This window comes from Ostrea edulis, chromosome 3 (genome assembly GCF_947568905.1).
Source record: "Ostrea edulis chromosome 3, xbOstEdul1.1, whole genome shotgun sequence".
In the NCBI taxonomy this organism is placed as follows: domain Eukaryota; kingdom Metazoa; phylum Mollusca; class Bivalvia; order Ostreida; family Ostreidae; genus Ostrea; species Ostrea edulis.
Window position 1 is genome coordinate 39131307 of NC_079166.1, and position 18576 is coordinate 39149882.

At 36.0% G+C, this 18576-nt stretch overlaps 1 protein-coding gene across 1 annotated transcript in view; it reads left to right on the forward strand.

Annotated features, from left to right (window-relative positions):
* The window catches only part of LOC125673088 (coiled-coil alpha-helical rod protein 1-like), a 40689-nt gene extending 33423 nt beyond the window's left edge, over nucleotides 1-7266 (forward strand). Inside the window, exons 18-19 of the mRNA XM_048909354.2 lie at nucleotides 4358-4499; nucleotides 6920-7266. Coding sequence (XP_048765311.2) covers nucleotides 4358-4499; nucleotides 6920-7017 — 240 coding nt within the window. The 3' untranslated portion in view covers nucleotides 7018-7266. The remainder of the gene's footprint in view (nucleotides 1-4357; nucleotides 4500-6919) is intronic.
* The last annotated feature ends 11310 nt before the right edge of the window (nucleotides 7267-18576 follow it).

Below are 18576 nucleotides of genomic sequence, written 5' to 3' on the forward strand. Positions count from 1 at the left end.
ATACGGTGATTAGATTCAGGTGCTGGGAACCTATATCAGATAGCGCAAAGAACTATTATAAAGCTACATGTTATCCCTAATTCCATAGGTAAGAAGACTACAAGAAGAATGCATAGAATTTTGGCGGTAATTATTTTCCATAAGAAAAGGACAACTGCTATTTACATTCAATATACATGTACCAGTATTTTAAATCATTAATATCATTCAAAGGAGCAATATTTAAAAATATGGATAATACACCACCTTGCCTAACCCCTTGCAGAAATGAGAACTATCTCGACTGTTTTTATACCCCACGCACGAAGTTGCGGAGGGTATAATGTTTTTTTAAAAATCTACCCGTCCATCAGTCCCTTTCTTGTCAGCGCAGCTCCTCTGAGACCGCTCAACAGAATTTCGTGAAACTTTGTACATGTAGTTAATAATCTCAGGAAATTCTTATTCAATGATTTTTCTGGGAGTTATGTCCCTTTTGAACTTAGCATTTTGAGCCCGTCTGCCCAGTTCTTGTCAGTGCAACTCCTTTGAGACCGCTAAACAGAAATTCGTGAAGCTTTGTAGTTAATAAGGACACACTGTGTAGATGTGCATATTTCCAGAAAATTTCTGATTTAATAATTTTTGTGGGAGTTATGCCCCTTTTGAACTTAGAATTTCGAGCTTGTCTCTTCTGTTCTTGTCAGCGCAACTCCTCTGAGACCGCTCAACAGAATTTCGTGAAACTTTGTAGTTAAATAAGGACACACGTGTAGATGTGCATATTTCCAGAAAATTTTATTCATTAATTTTTGTGGGAGTTATACCACTATTGAACTTTGAATTTTGAGCCCATCTGTTCTGTTCTTGCAGTAATGCATAGCATTACCATTCATTATGTGAGGCATTGTCAAGCAATGTTGGAGCGTGGGGTATGTGAGCTTACTCACCTCTGCTTTATTTCATTGGTTTTAAGTACCTTTAAACTATCTGTATTGCAATGACAGTTATTGATAAAAGACAATGCTTTTCCTGTAATACGATCTTGTACAGTTTGATCATTATTCCATTTCTCCGGGCGGTAACAAATGTTGGTATCTGAAAAACTTGCGTAAACGTTATTTCCCTGTTCTAAGTTATGAAAAACAGTTTCTTGAAGTTTAAAAGAAGCAGTTAGACAACCAAGATTTAAAAAAAACCTTAATGCTGTGGTTTAGGGAAGCTTTTATATGACAGGAGAAACTATAAGTATTTTTTCCAAAAATGTTGAAGAAACGTGGTAATAAGGCTACTGACCTGTAACTGATGAACTCTAGGTTTGCCTCCGCCTTTGTACAGTGGGACTATCACCCCGCGCTTCCAGTCTTCGGGGACTTTTCCACAGGCTGAGCTAATTATTGCTTTCGTAAGATCCTAAGATTTAGGTTAATTAATGGCCGATTCATATATGATCGGACACAGCCTTTATTAGCCGAGTTGCAACGAAGTTGAACTCGGCTGTTGGTTTGGTGATGTGGGCGGGCGGTTGGGCGTCAACAATTGGTTTCCGGATGAGATAACTCGAAAAGTTTACAATCTAATTAAATGCAACTTTGATATATTGTTGGATACCAGGTAAGGAAGACCCCTATTGATTTTGGAGGAAAAAGGTCAAAGGTCAAGGTCACAGTGACCAAATATAGAATGAAAATTTCAGAAAAATTTGGTTTCCGGATAATAACTCAGAAAGTTTAAATCCGAATCAAATGAACCTTTGATATATTGTTGGGTACCAGGTAAGGAAGACCCCTATTGATTTTGGAGAACAAAGGTCAAGGTCACAGTGACCGAATATAGAATAAAAATTTCAGAAATATTTGGTTTCTGGATGATAACCCAGAAAGTTTAAATCCGAATCAAATGATACTTAAAGATATTGTTATGTACCAGGTAAGGAAGACTCCTATTGATTTCGGAGAAATTAGATCAAAGGTCAAGGTCACAGTGATCGAAAATAGATTTAAAATTCCAAAAAAAAATTGGTTTCCGGAGGTTAACTCGAAATTTTTTAATTTGAATCAAATGAAACATGGATATATTGTTGGATACCAGCAAAGCAAGGCCCCTATTGATTTTGGAGAAAAAAATGGTCAAAGGTCAAGGTCACAGTGACCGAAAATAGATTGAAAACTTCAGACAAATATGGTTTCTGAACAGTAACTCGAAAAGTTTAAAACTAAATTTAGTTCTTCACAATTATGAATATGCCACATCATTCCTGACTTTACAATGTATCCCATGCAACTCGGCTCATGTACCCCTGGGTGCATATATTGATTTTTTTTATCCATTAAAAAAAAACCCAGATGCTTATAAAAGTTTTGCTGTGGTCATTTGGGTTGCAATGCATTGTGAGGAGAAGGCGTATATAGATAGTAATACCTGCTGTCTAATCGTATTCTGTATTCAGTACGCAATAGAATATGTTTAAAATGAAAATACGCTATTATTTTACCTCGTATACCAGAACGATGCTCTGTCATTGAATAAAACGGGTCATGTGATTGCCGAATATTTTGATGGGTAATAAGAAATTCATATATAGCATTAGCCCTGGGTAAAATAAAGTTATTAAGTTTGTTACAGACCGTCTACCGAAATGAATCGGGTTAATCATGTCGATAGCCTTCTTCCCTCCGTCCGTGATCTTGATCAATGTTACTAGTATGTATTTCCGTATACAGTCAGTGTTGTTTATTGTTGAAATACATATTATTGCAATCAAATCAATGAATTTTTTCTGCACACAATATTGACCTCTTTAAGTACAGAGTGCATATATGAAATTCTCAAATTACCACACCTACAGCTCATTTCTATATGATGAAAGGTACTGTATCAAAACTTTTTAAGTTATGAGATTTGTACCCACTACTGACAGCTTGTCAAACAATCTCTTACCCACTGCACTGCCCAACCTAAACTGGAAATTGCTTATGGTTTTTGCTACTAGAAATGTTAATAGTTCCACATTACGATATTGCTCACATATTTTGTCCATGAACTGTAAACGTAAGTAGCAGTTCACTTAAGGGGGTATGAACGCGATTTGTGATAGGTTGAAATGTAGAGCATTTTGTTCTTTTGTAAGGAAGTTGATTAAAAGTATTTTACACAAGAATATATGCATAAAACACGGCTCTCTAAATCGTGTTTATACATTTAAAACACGGTGTTGCAAGTAATCTATATCGAAAGTGAGATAAATGCGAGCGCATTTCATAGAACTGTAAACAAACGTGCGGATGTGAGAACACCAAGATTTCTAGAAAGCATGTCAATAGCATTCAACATTTTGACAGAGATTAATGATAAATCAATTGAGGGAGCAAGCACAAAGAAGTAAGAACTGTAAGTTTTGTTGTAAAAGTTTTTTTTTCTTTGAAGCCGTCAATTTTGGCGCCATATTGATAGCTGAATTCACGTAACATGTAAACTTAAACAGTGTTCGTGCCTTGTTTAGAAAATTAAGTCTCAAATAAAATCATTGTGCCAGTTTTTGAAATTTAGTTTTGTTACTATGTTTTACACATATCAAATACTACCATAGAAATGATTAATATCCATACATTTTTTCACCGAAGTCGTGTCAATGACCCTTTTATGAACTATGCGATATTGGAAAATATCCGATTTATCCTAAAGGAGGCTGGAGATATTTATCTAAGATAATTTATAGTAATTAGGGTTAGCATAATGAAAATTATGTCAATTTTTAAATACCTCTAACGCAGAGAAAAGATATTTGACAGAAAATGTCTATATTGATACACATTTATCTGCCCTTTATGTAATAACAGTCAGTACAGATAGCACTGTCAGATGTTTTTATACTTTCACATTTTGGAAAAAAGGTATGAAAATTCATCATTTGTAGCATTAACTTTCATCGGTAAATCACTTGAGTGATTCTGACGTGGACTAGTTTATGAAAAAGAACCTACAGGCGAAAAGTAAATTTGCAAGAAGAATTCGATCAAACATTAAAATTTACAGTAGTCTAAATACTGTCCAATTTTGACAAATCAAGGTTTGATGTGTCATAAACATTCTGTTGTTTTGCCTTTTATCGTATTAAATGCATATTTTACTATCCCAGTGCCCTAGAGTTATGGAAGATTATAGTACTGTAATATGATTATTTATTTAAAAAATCGTATGTTACATTATTTATGAAGAGTGACAAGTGTTCACCAATTCATAATTTATGGGATTGGGTGCCCTGTAGTTCTTTTTGGTGATAAGCGGTCGTAAACTACGTCTTCTGGGGGTCATTTCAATGATGACTACTGATTAACTGCACTAACAACCCCTTTCTATTGGAGCCTTTTAATTGCAGGCCACACTGAGACAAGAGGGTTTGTTGAGTAAGCTGAGAGCAAAAAGGTCAGAGATTGCCCAATTACCAGAAATAGATGTTAACCATCAGTTCTCTAATGCCGGAACTGGTCTCCAAAACCAACCTGAAGAACAACAAAACGGTATGCACAATATACATGTACATGTATATTTACAGCTCAGTTTCTTTTTATCAGTGTTATGCGTACATATATTTACAGCTTAGTTTCTTTGAATCAATGTCACGCATATTTACATGCGTTCTCATATTACTTTCTTTTTATCAATAGTATGCGCACTCATATTTACCGCTTGGTTTGTTTCTTTTGAGTCATTTGAACACAAACATTTCCTGTCTATAATTCTAAGATCGTTAAGTACAATGAAAACTTTATTTTGCATTGCAATGAAAAGGTGAAGATAACGAACAGTGATCAATCTGGCAATTAGAAATTCCTTTAGGCGCCTGGGTCAAGGATATTGCACTATAACCTAGATGTAAAAAATGGAAATTCGAACTGTGAATAAATATTTCTCTCCGAAATATGGTAACTCTTTTAACATTTTATTTGATGAATCAGTGGGATATTATAATAAGACATTTTTTTTAAAACGTGGATGAATTAGTATTCTGTGGTAATGACAAATGAAGTTAAGTTTCTTGAAACATGATAAGAAAGTAATTGACACCATAGACTGGAGAGAAATATTTATTCATAGTTCGAATTTCCTCCATTGTTTACATCTAGATTGTAGTGCAATATCCTTGACCCAGGCGCCTATGAAAATTCTTAGCTATAAAGAATGCAAAATTAAGAGTAGGGCAAGCAAAATGCAATTATTTTATACATTAATGATTCCCCTAATAGGCAGGAAGTTGACATACTGCAGCTGCCATTAACATTTCCTTCTTAAGCAGCTTATGACCCATTTAAAAAAATCTCGCATTAGACTTTCCGTTTGATTTTCACCATTGATTAATTACATGTATAAAGTTATGTGAATTCTATCGTGATTTCCCACTTTTCTTACTCCGAGGGGAGGGGAATGGTCAATTTTTATCGTTGAAGTAAACGGTAATGAAGAACTGAAAATGTAATTTATCTGTACTTTAATTTTTATGCCACCGCCACAAAGTTGTCGGGATATATAGTTTGACTTTTGTCAGTCCTCCGCAACACCCAGTTTTCCGGACTACTTTTTTTTTTTTAAACGCCTTGAGATATTGAATTGAATTTTTGTATTCAGATGTATATTGACAAGTTACGGAACGAGTTTGAGTTTTGTTACGGTTCGTTGATTTTTGATGGAGTTGTGCCCATTTACCCTTTAATGTAGAAAAATTACTGTTACGACCAGTTTTCCGTGCTTTTTTGTTCTAAACGTCTTGAGATATTGAATTGAGTTTTTTGTAGCCAGGTGTATTTTGATCAGCTACAGATCAAGCTTGAGTTTTGTTCTGTTACATCTAACGCTGTTGTTTACTAGCTTGTTACATCTAACTGTTGTTTGCTAGCTTGTTACATCTAACTGTTGTTTGCTAGCTTGTTACATCTAACTGTTGTTTGCTAGCTTGTTACATCTAGTTACATCAAAGTCTAGTTTGTTTGCACCATAGCTATAAATCAATGGAAGAATGGCGTATTTACCATGTTATCTTTTTTATGAGTATAAGTTTTGGTAGGTCAAATTTGATAGCATTGCTAGCTGCACGTAATAATAGCAGTTTTATTTTTTTTCTAATGAGAATTACAAAGAAATATCAAAGGTTATTTCTTACAAAACATTTGGAAATGCAGATATTTTGAAAATTGTTTCTTCTATTCTCGGTAAATGCCTTTAATAGACGTACAAGTAACTGGAGGTTAATAAAACATAATATTTAAATGACCCCAATCACCATAACCACATCTAAATTCAGAAGGAAAGACATTTATCACGTTTTCACATTTTTCTGTACTCCTATGCTTTCTTTTGGTTTGTTTGGTAGTTTCTTAGCAGAATTGTAGAAAAGTTGTGTCAGTGTTGTTAGAATTAAGAGCGGTTGACCTTGTTATCGACAGCAAGTGATTATATTTGACCAGATATTTAGGTTTGTAAAAGGTCTGAGGTCTACAACTTTGCATGCGATGTGTCCGATCTCTTGCTCTCATTTCCCCCTGGGAAGGGAATCGGTCACTTGTCTAGAGAAGATGGAGGTCCACGACCGCTACTTTAGTACATGTATTATACATCTTAAGTTCATGATGCGATTTACTCGTATCATTACCAGTTGTGACCTACTTTTTTCGGTATTAGATTTAAGATTACAATAAAACCATTTTTATTAAAAGAAAATTATTTCGTGGGAGTAGCTTACGATGCTATCCCGTCATGATGTTGAATAAGAAAAGAAAAGAAAGAAAAAATTAAGGGATTGCTTGTTGACAGTATTTATGTACTAATTTCCATTTTTATTACAAAATTCTTGAGAACTAACGATACTGTTTTTTGATATTTTAAAGCAATGTCTCTTGTTAAAAGGGAAAAGAACCCCATGTAATAAACTTGTATTTTTTTCCAGTGAGCAGCGAGCCAATATCAGCTGTGTTGGAGGATTTAAAAGTGTTGACTGTCGCGGTTTTAGAGGACAATTTCTCAGGTTCTGAGTCAGACACTTGATAAAAGATATAATGTTTCTGGATTCAAACTGTGATGTGGCCTGGTAAGACGATCTGGGTACTAAGAAATCTGATCCACGGACGGAACAATCCTTTGGTTGGTTGACATAGAAGGAAATAAAGCTAGGAGATCTGATGAAAACGTGTGTTTTGTAACGATGTATAGATCATGAAATTATGTCATATATGTAACTTTATTTTGACATAATCTCTATAAGGAAATTAGACCAATAAAATTTGCTTCCTATTAGACTTAAGAGGGTTTGCAATACTTGGAAAAATAAGACTTTTCTTGGTCTTTCATTACGTGTATTACAGACCGGATGTGACGTACGCTATGCAGTGTATGACAATCTGACGAGACTGGTGTTTGTGCCGATGTTTGATTGCAATACGTTCCAGGGTTATGTCTCTGGTTTAGCCTTCACCCCAAATCAATATAATACTGACATTTCACTGTGTAATTTACAACACCAATCTTTGACACGTAACTTTCCATAAAGTTTTCTTGGTATATTTCCAGACGTTCAAACCACACGATAATAATGGAAACACTCAGTTAATTTGAATTATCGTTATCATTTTCCTCTTTCCCTTTGAATAATTTTATTGAGTCTGATTACAATTTGCACTCCGTCATCTTCATTCAACCCTCACTGCTACGACCCAGGACGTTATGCATACATTAAAAAGTGCAATATTTAACTCTGGACACGACAAAAGTCCGGAGTTTCTCCAACCCTTTTATTAAGGATACAAATAAACCCTTTACAAAAAATGATAGGATTTTATGTTCACAAGACATGCACCAACATTTACACTTGTAACTATTGTAGTTTTTAAGATATTTCAACAGAAATTAAAAAAAAATCCCATGGGATTTTGGTGGGATTTTCACTCCCAACAGTGCTCCCACCAAAAATCCCATGGGAGAAAAAGTCCTATTCCCATGTAATTTTATTTGTATAAATGTACATGTAACCCTTTCACAAAAATATCAGTATAATATTGGACGGGACTAGATTATTGCAGCTAGAACAATATGGTATGCTCATTCACATATATTTGCTCACATTCACTATTCACAACCCTTCACAGGTCGACAGGTGTGAACACATTTACAGGAACCGGTAATTTTGTCTTTAATGATAATAGTATGGGTATATACCCAACGGTACCATCCCCTAATGAAGAAAAAAACCCACCCACACACAAGGAATGACACAAATTTTTACTCAAACCTTCGCTTCAAAAAAGTTATAAAATTCTACTTTGATCGTCACCCACCCCAGATTTCTTTCTGATCCAGTAATCCTAATGTCACACAGTATATGGCCATAAAATGTCGAAATGGCCGTCGTCTAGCGTTACAAAAATGTACCTGCAAGACTTGCCTGACTTCTCTCATATAAAATATAGTGGAAGCGAAGTCCACACATTTTATATTTCATTAACTCTCAGAAGGAGCTCTGTCATTTTGTTGACGATATTTACTGGATTTTCTATAACATCAATATCTGGTGATTGAGAAGACCACATTCATTTCACATTTTGTTTTTTCCATAATTTCGATTCATTAGATGTATATGCATGTACTGCTATTAATAAGCGGACGGAGGAGGTGGGGGTGGTCAATGAATTTTAGTCTATATATAAAGATACAGGAAAGGTGCATTGTCCATATAGTGGGAGCTTAAGAATGTCAGTATTGCCAAAGAAGGCAGGAATGTAACAGATCCAGGCAAGCAGCCCCCCCCCCCCCCCCCCCCCCCCCCCCCCCCTGTTGCTGCGTGCCTGGATATGTTTCTCTTCTATGAATTGAGAGTCATTCTGTTGCTGTTTCGTTAGGTTTGGGTTTTTTTTTTCGAATTGAAAAGTGCATACGCCTTGGTAATGGCATTCTTAAGCTTCTATCTCTGAGGCTAAAGATTTTTTGGAGTTAATAAAATCATATATATGTAAAGCCATAACAATTCTGTATATAAATGCAAATTTCTAATGTACCAACAAAAGGATTTTGCTCTTTTTTCCTGTTCCTGGTGTTCTTTTTAGATTCAATCTTCTTTTGATAAAGGAATGATTTCCAGTCAATTTTCATAATGTGTTAGATGTCTATCGCTCTTTTGGATAATTTTGTTGCCTAGTAATGCCTTTCTTCCACTCTTTGATACATTTTCTAAGAATAGATCGAAAAGATTCGAGAGACATACATTTCAAAATAAAAAAAACAAAAACAAAACAAAAACAACTTGATGATAAGGGTGACTACAATATTGTGATGCAAGTCAAATACTAGTACTCTGATGAAAATTCAGAGTGGCACTAGTTATACGGAATTTTTACTTTAAACACTTCAAATGTTCATCTAGATATGATCACTAATGACATTTGTTGCATAAAGTGACATTTCAGAAGTAGTTTTGTCATTTGTTGTCTCGGGGTCTTCTAAAAGCGTAAAATATCAAGAACTTGGCTGTTCTAATGTGAAAGTGAAGAAAAGATTCAGACGGCATGAGATTTGTACTTTTCTGAAATTTTAAACCCCTGGTGATACAACATACTTTTAGTAATAGCTTAATATCCCATTTAATCGCTTGTCCCGAATCGCAACACTAGATGAAGATTTGGGTCCTATCGACATGATCTGATTGTCATTTGGGAGTGTTATTGAAATTGAATTTTTTTTTCATACTTTGATTTATTTTTTAAGAGGATATATATCTAAATACATGAAACTTTTGTATAAAGAATTTTTTTGGTTTTTATTAAAAAAAAATCTACCAGAGGATTTTGAAGAGATGAATATTAATTATAATAATGTTTGTGCGTTAACTTTTCGTAGAAAATTTGCATGAACAGGAATTCGATTTACCTCTATTATGTGATGTACTTCCTTCCAAAGTAACTTTAACTTAAACTTTAAAAAAAAAATTACATTTGTATCTATATCCATTTTTATTTAACTGTCAATACATATAGCTCGGTCAGTTACAAAGTCATCTTTTGATTTCTTGATGGCAAGTTCGAATCTCGTTCGTGTTTACTGTTTGAACTTAAATGCATTGGGGGAGGAAGGGGGGGGGGTAAGCCTTGCAAATTTTGAAGACCTTGATTATAGTTTGCTACATTTTCATTTGTATGAAAATCTTCCCTTAAGATCGACGCACTACTTTATCTTGACGAATTTATTGTTGAAAAGAATTTTTTCGTGCTTTTGATTGACACGTACTGCACTGAAGGCTAAGTATGGATTAGAATTCAATTAGCAAAATAAAATTTTAATCTTACGATACCATTGTCGTAAGCTGAAGGTAAGAACAGGCTGGTCTTTCAAAGTTATCAATATCCATTACAATTAATTGTTATGATGCATGTAATTTCAAAGTGAACTGAGATTCACTTCAAAAACTACAATTTCAATCGTGGATGTTTTTGCGGTCGTCCGCACTGCAAATCGTGCCTGCCCTTTTCACTTTGCTTTCGATCACGAACGCAGCATTTTCCCAGATTTTTATACGATCTTCAAAAAGCTTTTTATTTAAGTGAAGTGATCTATAATCATCCTTTACGAAGGTTATGGTATTTAAAGATGTTGTCTTAACATTTACTGTGAGTATGTAATGATCATCAACGTATTTCAGAAGATGTTTGTGCATGAAATTGACTCAAAAACTACAATTTCAATCCAATGTTTTCACTGTCGTCCGCGCTGAATAGTACCTACCCTTTTCATTGGTGACGTCAGGTTTTCGTTTAGGAGATAGAGAGCATCTAATTTTCCTACATTATACCCCATATCTCATATTACATAATCAGTGATTATGTTTCTGATATCAGATATGTCAAAAAAGATCCCATAGTAATGTAAAAAAAAGTTTGAAGTACGAAATCAAAGTTTTTTTTACTGCTGTAAATCACAATACCATATTTTGAATATAACATATGGTGGCATATTTCTATCATCACTGGTGAGATCATTATGTCGACTTGTCAGGTCATTATGTTCAGTTGTTAGTTAATTATGCCGATTTGTCAGATGATTATGTCGACTTTTGGGGGGGGGGCTCCTCTTTCATATTTTCTCATTATCTTCTAATTGTGATATATCATTGCCATTTTCTGATATCTGCTTTCTGACAAGTCAACATCACAAACTAACAAGTCGACGTAATCATCTGATAAGTTGGCATGATCATCTGAAAAGTCGACAGAAAGATAATTATGTTGACTTTTAAGAGCATTATGGCGACTTGTCAGATCTGTATGTCAACTTGTTAGATCATCGTGTTGTTAACTGGATGACACATTGTACGGTTACTCTTCTAACTTTTCAGTATTTGACAAGTGAACAAAATCATCTGACAAATCGACATAAGCATCTGACAAGTCTGAATTATTAACTGATAAGTTGACACAATCATCTGACAAGTTTACATTATTATCTGACAAATGATAGCAGAAATATGCCACCTTAATTACAGTAAATTAAAGTATCTAAGCTTTTACTGAAGTAAACTAAAATTATCAATTATCAAAAATGAACAATGGTATTATGTAATGAATATTTTGCTGAGGAATGTCCCAAAAATCTATGACGTGAACTTGGATTTAGCACTGATGTATGCTTTACTTATTATCGTACCACAGCTGTACAGGTGATGGTAAACAAAAGAAACTTAGAAAACGTTTCTTTAAAAAACTTTTGATACAAAATAATTATATATAAACGTAATGGCAATAACCTGTATTGAAAAATGGGTCAAATCACCATCTTTAATGAACATATTCTTTACAGTAACCATAGTGATAAACAAAATATCAAAAAAGCATAAAATTCCAGATAAAGCAAATCAAAACACCACACAATATCAATGACAGCACAGAGAATCCCAATACTACTCTATCTACACAGTGACAGCACAGAGAAGTACAACACTACTATATCTACACAATGACAGCACAGAGAAGTCCAACACTACTATATCTACACAATGACATCACACTACTATATCTACACAATTACAGCACAGAGAAGTCCAACACTACTATATCTACACAATGACAGCACAGAGAAGTCCAACACTACTATATCTACACAATGACAGCACATAGAAGTCCAACACTACTATATCTACACAATGACAGCACATAGAAGTCCAACACTACTATATCTACACAATGACAGCACAGAGAAGTTCAACACTACTCTATCTACACAATGACAGCACATAGAAGTCCAACACTACTATATCTACACAATGACAGCACATAGAAGTCCAACACTACTATATCTACACAATGACAGCACAGAGAAGTTCAACACTACTCTATCTACACAATGACAGCACAGAGAAGTCCAACACTACTATATCTACACAATGACAGCACATAGAAGTCCAACACTACTATATCTACACAATGACAGAACAGAGAAGCCTAACACTACTATATCTACACAATGACAGCACACACTACTATATCTACACAATGACAACACAGAGAAGTCCAACACTACTATATCTACACAATGACATCACACTACTATATCTACACAATTACAGCACAGAGAAGTCCAACACTACTATATCTACACAATGACAGCACAGAGAAGTCCAACACTACTATATCTACACAATGACAGCACAGAGAAGTCCAACACTACTATATCTACACAATGACAGCACACACTACTATATCTACACAGTGACAGCATAGAAAAGCCTAACACTAGTATATCTACACAATGACAGCACAGAGAAGTCCAACACTACTATATATACACAATGATAGCACAGAGAAGCCCAACACTACTATATCTACACAATGACAGCACACACTACTATATCTACACAGTGACAGCATAGAAAAGCCTAACACTACTATATCTACACAATGACAGCACACACTACTATATCTACACAATGACAGCACAGAGAAGCCTAACACTACTATATCTACACAATTACAGCACAGAGAAGTCCAACACTACTATATCTACACAATGACAGCACAGAGAAGCCTAACACTACTATATCTACACAATGACAGCACAGAGAAGCCTAACACTACTATATCTACACAATGACAGCACAGAGAAGTCCAATACTACTATATCTACACAATGTACTTAAACGAAGCTCCACGGGGAACCGAGGGCTGAAGAGCATTGCAGTGTCAGTTTCAGATAACCATAGACGATGTAATCAGATAAGGAAAGCGTTAGTAACCGAATCCTCTTTTTTTATCATAATAATACCTGATTAAACAGCAGCTTATGTAGCTGATGACGACCTCCATTTCTATCAAAGTGCTTTGTAAGCTTTCAGAACATCTGGGGCTCCTGCGAAACTTTTATGGAATTAAAAACTTTCCGGAATGCCATTTGTTAATTGGCGGTGCTAAATTGCTTCCATTCACGCCGAGGGGTTATGTGCATTTTATTAATTAGCACATGAAGTTTGACTTGATATGTATAGAAAGTTATACGTATGGCATGGTTAAGGGACATTGATATTTTGTGTTTCGCTATCTTTTTTTTTTTGAAAGACATATATTCAAAGATGATGATAGTTTAAAATAGTATGCATGGTGTTCAATATTACATGTGTATGTTTGAATAATCAAAAGAAAGTTCAGAATTCCAACAATATTGCAATTCTTGGGATTTTCATGAATTTGACATTGCTTTGAATTAGAAACACAGAGAGCAAGTCTATAAGCATTTCTTTCTTAGGATCCATACAATCGTCTAACGTTAACTAGTGTATAAAACTAATCTCTCAAAATCAATATATTACCATTATAAAACCTATACAGACATTATTCTGCAGTTGTAAGTAGATTTGGGCATGGTTGATGTATGAATGTTTTTAAAACCGCAGAAATGTGTTGTCATTTCATAAAAAGTGAAACTTTAAAAGTAAGTTGTACATAATACTACTGTGATTACGTTTTCTTGCATACATGTTTAACAAGGAAACATATTGCTATAATTGTGTTGTTTAGAAGTGAATGCTTGTTAAAAATAAATCTCCAATACAGGAGTGTTATTTTCCCACATGGAATTAATTTAATGTTAAACATGAAATTGCATACAATACACAACCCATTCTTACTATATCCTTGCCACTGCATATGCATTTTTGTGAGTGACGCGTTCAGGTCACCCATCCGCTGGGCTGCTGCACATGCTACTCATTTGATAATGGATGATGTCACAATCCTAATATGCTTTTGGCCAGCAATAACGACAAAGAGCCGAGATTAATGCAATGGCAATGAACAAATGTCAGTGAGTGATCAATGGAGATTGAGCTGAAAGCTTGCGTAGTAGATAGTAATGACTTCTAATTACACGAATGACTTCTACACTGTTACATATACAGGTGCTGATTACACGAATGGCTTCTACACTGTTACATGCACAGGTGCTGATTACACGAATGACTTCTACATTGTTACATGTACAGGTGCTGACTACGCTAATAGCTTCTACACTGTTACATATACAGGTGCTGATTACACAACACATTGTTTCTACACTGTTACATATACAGGTGTTGATTACATCAATGACTTCTACATTGTTACATGTACAGGTGCTGGTTACACGAATGACTTCTACACTGTTACACATACAGGTACTGATGACACAAATGACTTCTACACTGTTACATATACAGGTGCTGATTACATGAATGACTTCTACATTGTTACATATGTAAGACTCCAAAGTGCGATGGTCGCTCCAAAGTGCGATGGTCACGCCAAAGTGCGATGGTCTGCGCCAAAGTGCGATGGTTTGTTAACGTTACGGACCCAAAAGTGCGATGGTCGCGCCAAAGACGGATGGTGCCGAGTTCAATCACGTCATTGTGACATCATTCTTAACGTCTTTCAAAATAAAACCAAAGAAATGCAACATGGACGACAGTAATGGCGAGGTTTACATTGTTGAGGATAGTGAAAACGGCAAAGTACATTCGTTGTCGAACTCTCTACTTCGCCCAGACATTCTTTAATTCATGATCATTTAAATACTTTGACGTACACGTATTAAATTCCTGGGGGTATGTTAGAATGCTAAACATTCTATACGATTTCGCGTTGGAAAATTGTGTTTAAAAACACAACTAAATGGTAATAAAATAAGTTCTTATTCTTATTTTTTGTGCATGGATTTTGCACAGATATTTTGGTGAAACAACATATGGTTGGTTCAGTCTGTACCAAAACACTGTGTCGTTTACAAACCAATGGATTTCGGCGTGTCACACCATCGCACTTTGGCGCATGAGTGTGGACCATCGCACTTTGGCGTGTTACACCATCGGGGTTTCGCGCAGACCATCGCACTTTGGAGGGACCATCGTACTTTGGAGTCTTACACATATACAGGTGCTGGTTATACGAATGACTTTTACACTGTTACATATACAGGTGCTGATTACATGAATGCCTTCGACACTGTTACATATACAGGTGCTTGTTACACGAATGACTTTTACACTGTTACATGTGCTGATTACACGAATGGCTTCTACATTGTTACATGCACAGGTGCTGATTACACGAATGGCTTCAACATTGTTACATGCACAGGTGCTGATTACACGAATGACATCTACATTGTTACATGTACAGGTGCTGATTACACAAATGACTTACTTCTACACTGTTACATGCACAGGTGCTGATTACACGAATGGCTTCTACATTGTTACATGTACAGGTGCTGATTACACGAATGACATCTACATTGTTACATGTACAGGTGCTGATTACACAAATGACTTACTTCTACACTAGTACATGCACAGGTCCTGATGACACGAATGACTTCTACATTGTTACATATACAGGTGCTGATTACACGAATGGCTTCTACACTGTTACATGTGTTGATTACACGAATGGCTTCTACATTGTTACATATACAGGTGCTGATTACACGAATGACATCTACATTGTTACATGTACAGGTGCTGATTACACAAATGACTTACTTCTACACTGGTACATACACAGGTCCTGATGACACGAATGACTTCTACATTGTTACATATACAGGTGCTGATTACACGAATGGCTTCTACACTGTTACATGTACAGGTGTTGATTACACGAATGACTTCTACACTGTTACATGTACATATACAGGTGCTGATTACACTATATTGACATACATTGTGCACTGTTACACGAATTGATTCCAGTACAGAAATGCTTCCTACATAGAATGTTTGATGATACCAATGACTTCTACAAACCTCAAGATGTAAATATCTTTCAGACATTTAATACGATTAATTAAAGAATCCGCCTAATGGATAAACTCCAAAAAACTGGCAGTAATAACAGGTCTCTGACTCATTGCAGTGAATGAAAGACACAAGCAACGTTTTACAATTTATTGATATAGCAGCAATGGTACATTCAGGATATTCTAAAATGGACAATATCGGCCGCATGTGAAACATTTTGTGGGGTAACTGGGGAGTCGCCCAGTGAGCCAGTTTAACTTAACTTGTAAGGGGTACACTGGGGGGCCCGAGTAAAACATTCAGTGCCCAGACCTGAACGGACGCCAGCGTTCTAAGGAGGTAAGCGAGATCCGCCCTTCTCACCCTGTCTTCTGCAGTGCTACCTGGTATGTACATTATCATGTTGGACATAAGCCCTTAACATGCATCAGACTGTAGCACCCCCTCACTGAAGTGAGGTGGGTGTGACCCCAACCGTCCCCGGTGGTGGCCCCACTATTAGTTGGCTTGTTTTAACTTTTACAACTTATAGTACTGTAAACTGCCCCCTGCTTTAGAAGCAGGTGGGGGAAACAACCAAGTTTTGGAGCAGAAATAGTCATCACATACCATAACCGACTCCCTAGTACGGCCACAGACATTGGAACAATGTCCCCCACAAAAAACAGGTAGCATGAACAAAACAACTGAGTGAAAATCAAAATACAATAAATGAGTTACATGAATAAGAATTTTATGTCCATTTGACCAAACCACAGTACTTGAACCTAGAGCTGCATAAAGTTACAGTAATGCACACAATTCACAAACAGCACCAAACATGAAATGTTATCACTTGTGTGGCGGGTAAGAAACGCCTTGACGTTTGAAAAAATATTCCAAGGCCCCTTGAATATTGTTGAGAAATAATTGATTTCCCAGATCCGACAGGTGAGTGCCATCTGTTCGGAACAACTCAATCTCAGTAGCCTTGATGACATGGTCGTGTTCAATGTACAGACCTCTTACCTAGTTAGCCATGAATTTTTTCATGCAGCTATTAATTCTTATCCTTTTTTTGGTAAATTTTGGGACCAGCATCAAGTGGGGCAAAATGCCAATATCTTTGAGGTAGGATAGCTGACAAGATAAGGGTTGTATTTGGCCAGAGCGCATTGAATCGTAACATGGTACATTGTGCATCTTTAAATTTGTTTGATGTGGCATGCTCAGTAGTTAAATCATTGGATCCTAAGTGAATGAGTACAATTTCAAGGGGTTTATGATTGTGCTCCAGTAATAAATCGTTGAAGTTGTCCTCCAACTGGTCCCATCTGAGCCCTCTGAAACCTTCCAGGTGATGTTGGCCTGCAAGTTGAGGTTGCTCCCTCCTGGTCTGTCTTGTGCTGCAATGCCAGCCCAATATGGGATCGACGACCCAACAATCCAAATAGTTTTACCTGTAATACTTGTCTTGCATTACTTGAGAGTAGCAATGAGTATAACTGAAGTACCTCAGTGCTATGCATGAATTGAGTCTGTGTCTGTGGTGTCTGACTGATAATGAGGGTGTGTGTGTGGAGAATATTTTTTTTTAAATAATGGCTTAAACTAATGAGGTCGAATGTATGCTAAGAAAGCGTTGGACTTCCACTTACCCTGTTGCTGAATATAAGTATGTGAATATCCCCGCTTTGCTAATTCAGTTGCCATGCCAATACGGAAACTGTGTGACCTGAAATGGCCAGATTGTTGAAGGAATGACAGAGCCTTTTGAAGGACTGCCTGGAACTGAAAACGTGTCATAGGAGTGCCATCCGTATGAACGAGCAATGTATTAGTAGGGGGGGGGGGGTAAGCTGTAAATATGCCTTAATTTGTAGTGTTGGACAGAAATTGGTGTCCGGAAGTTTGATAATTTGACAAACTAGGGGTTTGCCGGTTTGGTTAGTCTTGGACCTATGTAAAATTACTGACACTTGACCTAGCTGGTTTTGAGAAACTTGTGAAATCAGCAATGACAAAACTTCACTGACTCTGAGCAAACCGTAAAATGCCAATGAAAAGCCTGCTGAAAAAAGACATGATTCAAAAGGCGAGCGACATACTGATGTTAAAGCATGAATGATTTTAACAAATTGGTATGATATAGGAAGTCTGATATCTTGGTTGACGCCTACAGATCGCTTGACACCTTCCAGGGCTTTTGTGATAATGAATGCCTTAGTAGTATCTTGGAAACCCTGGATTTTATGTTGATAAGCAATTGCACTCAAGTGCAAACAAATGGACCTATATGTAAGCTGATTTAGTGACAA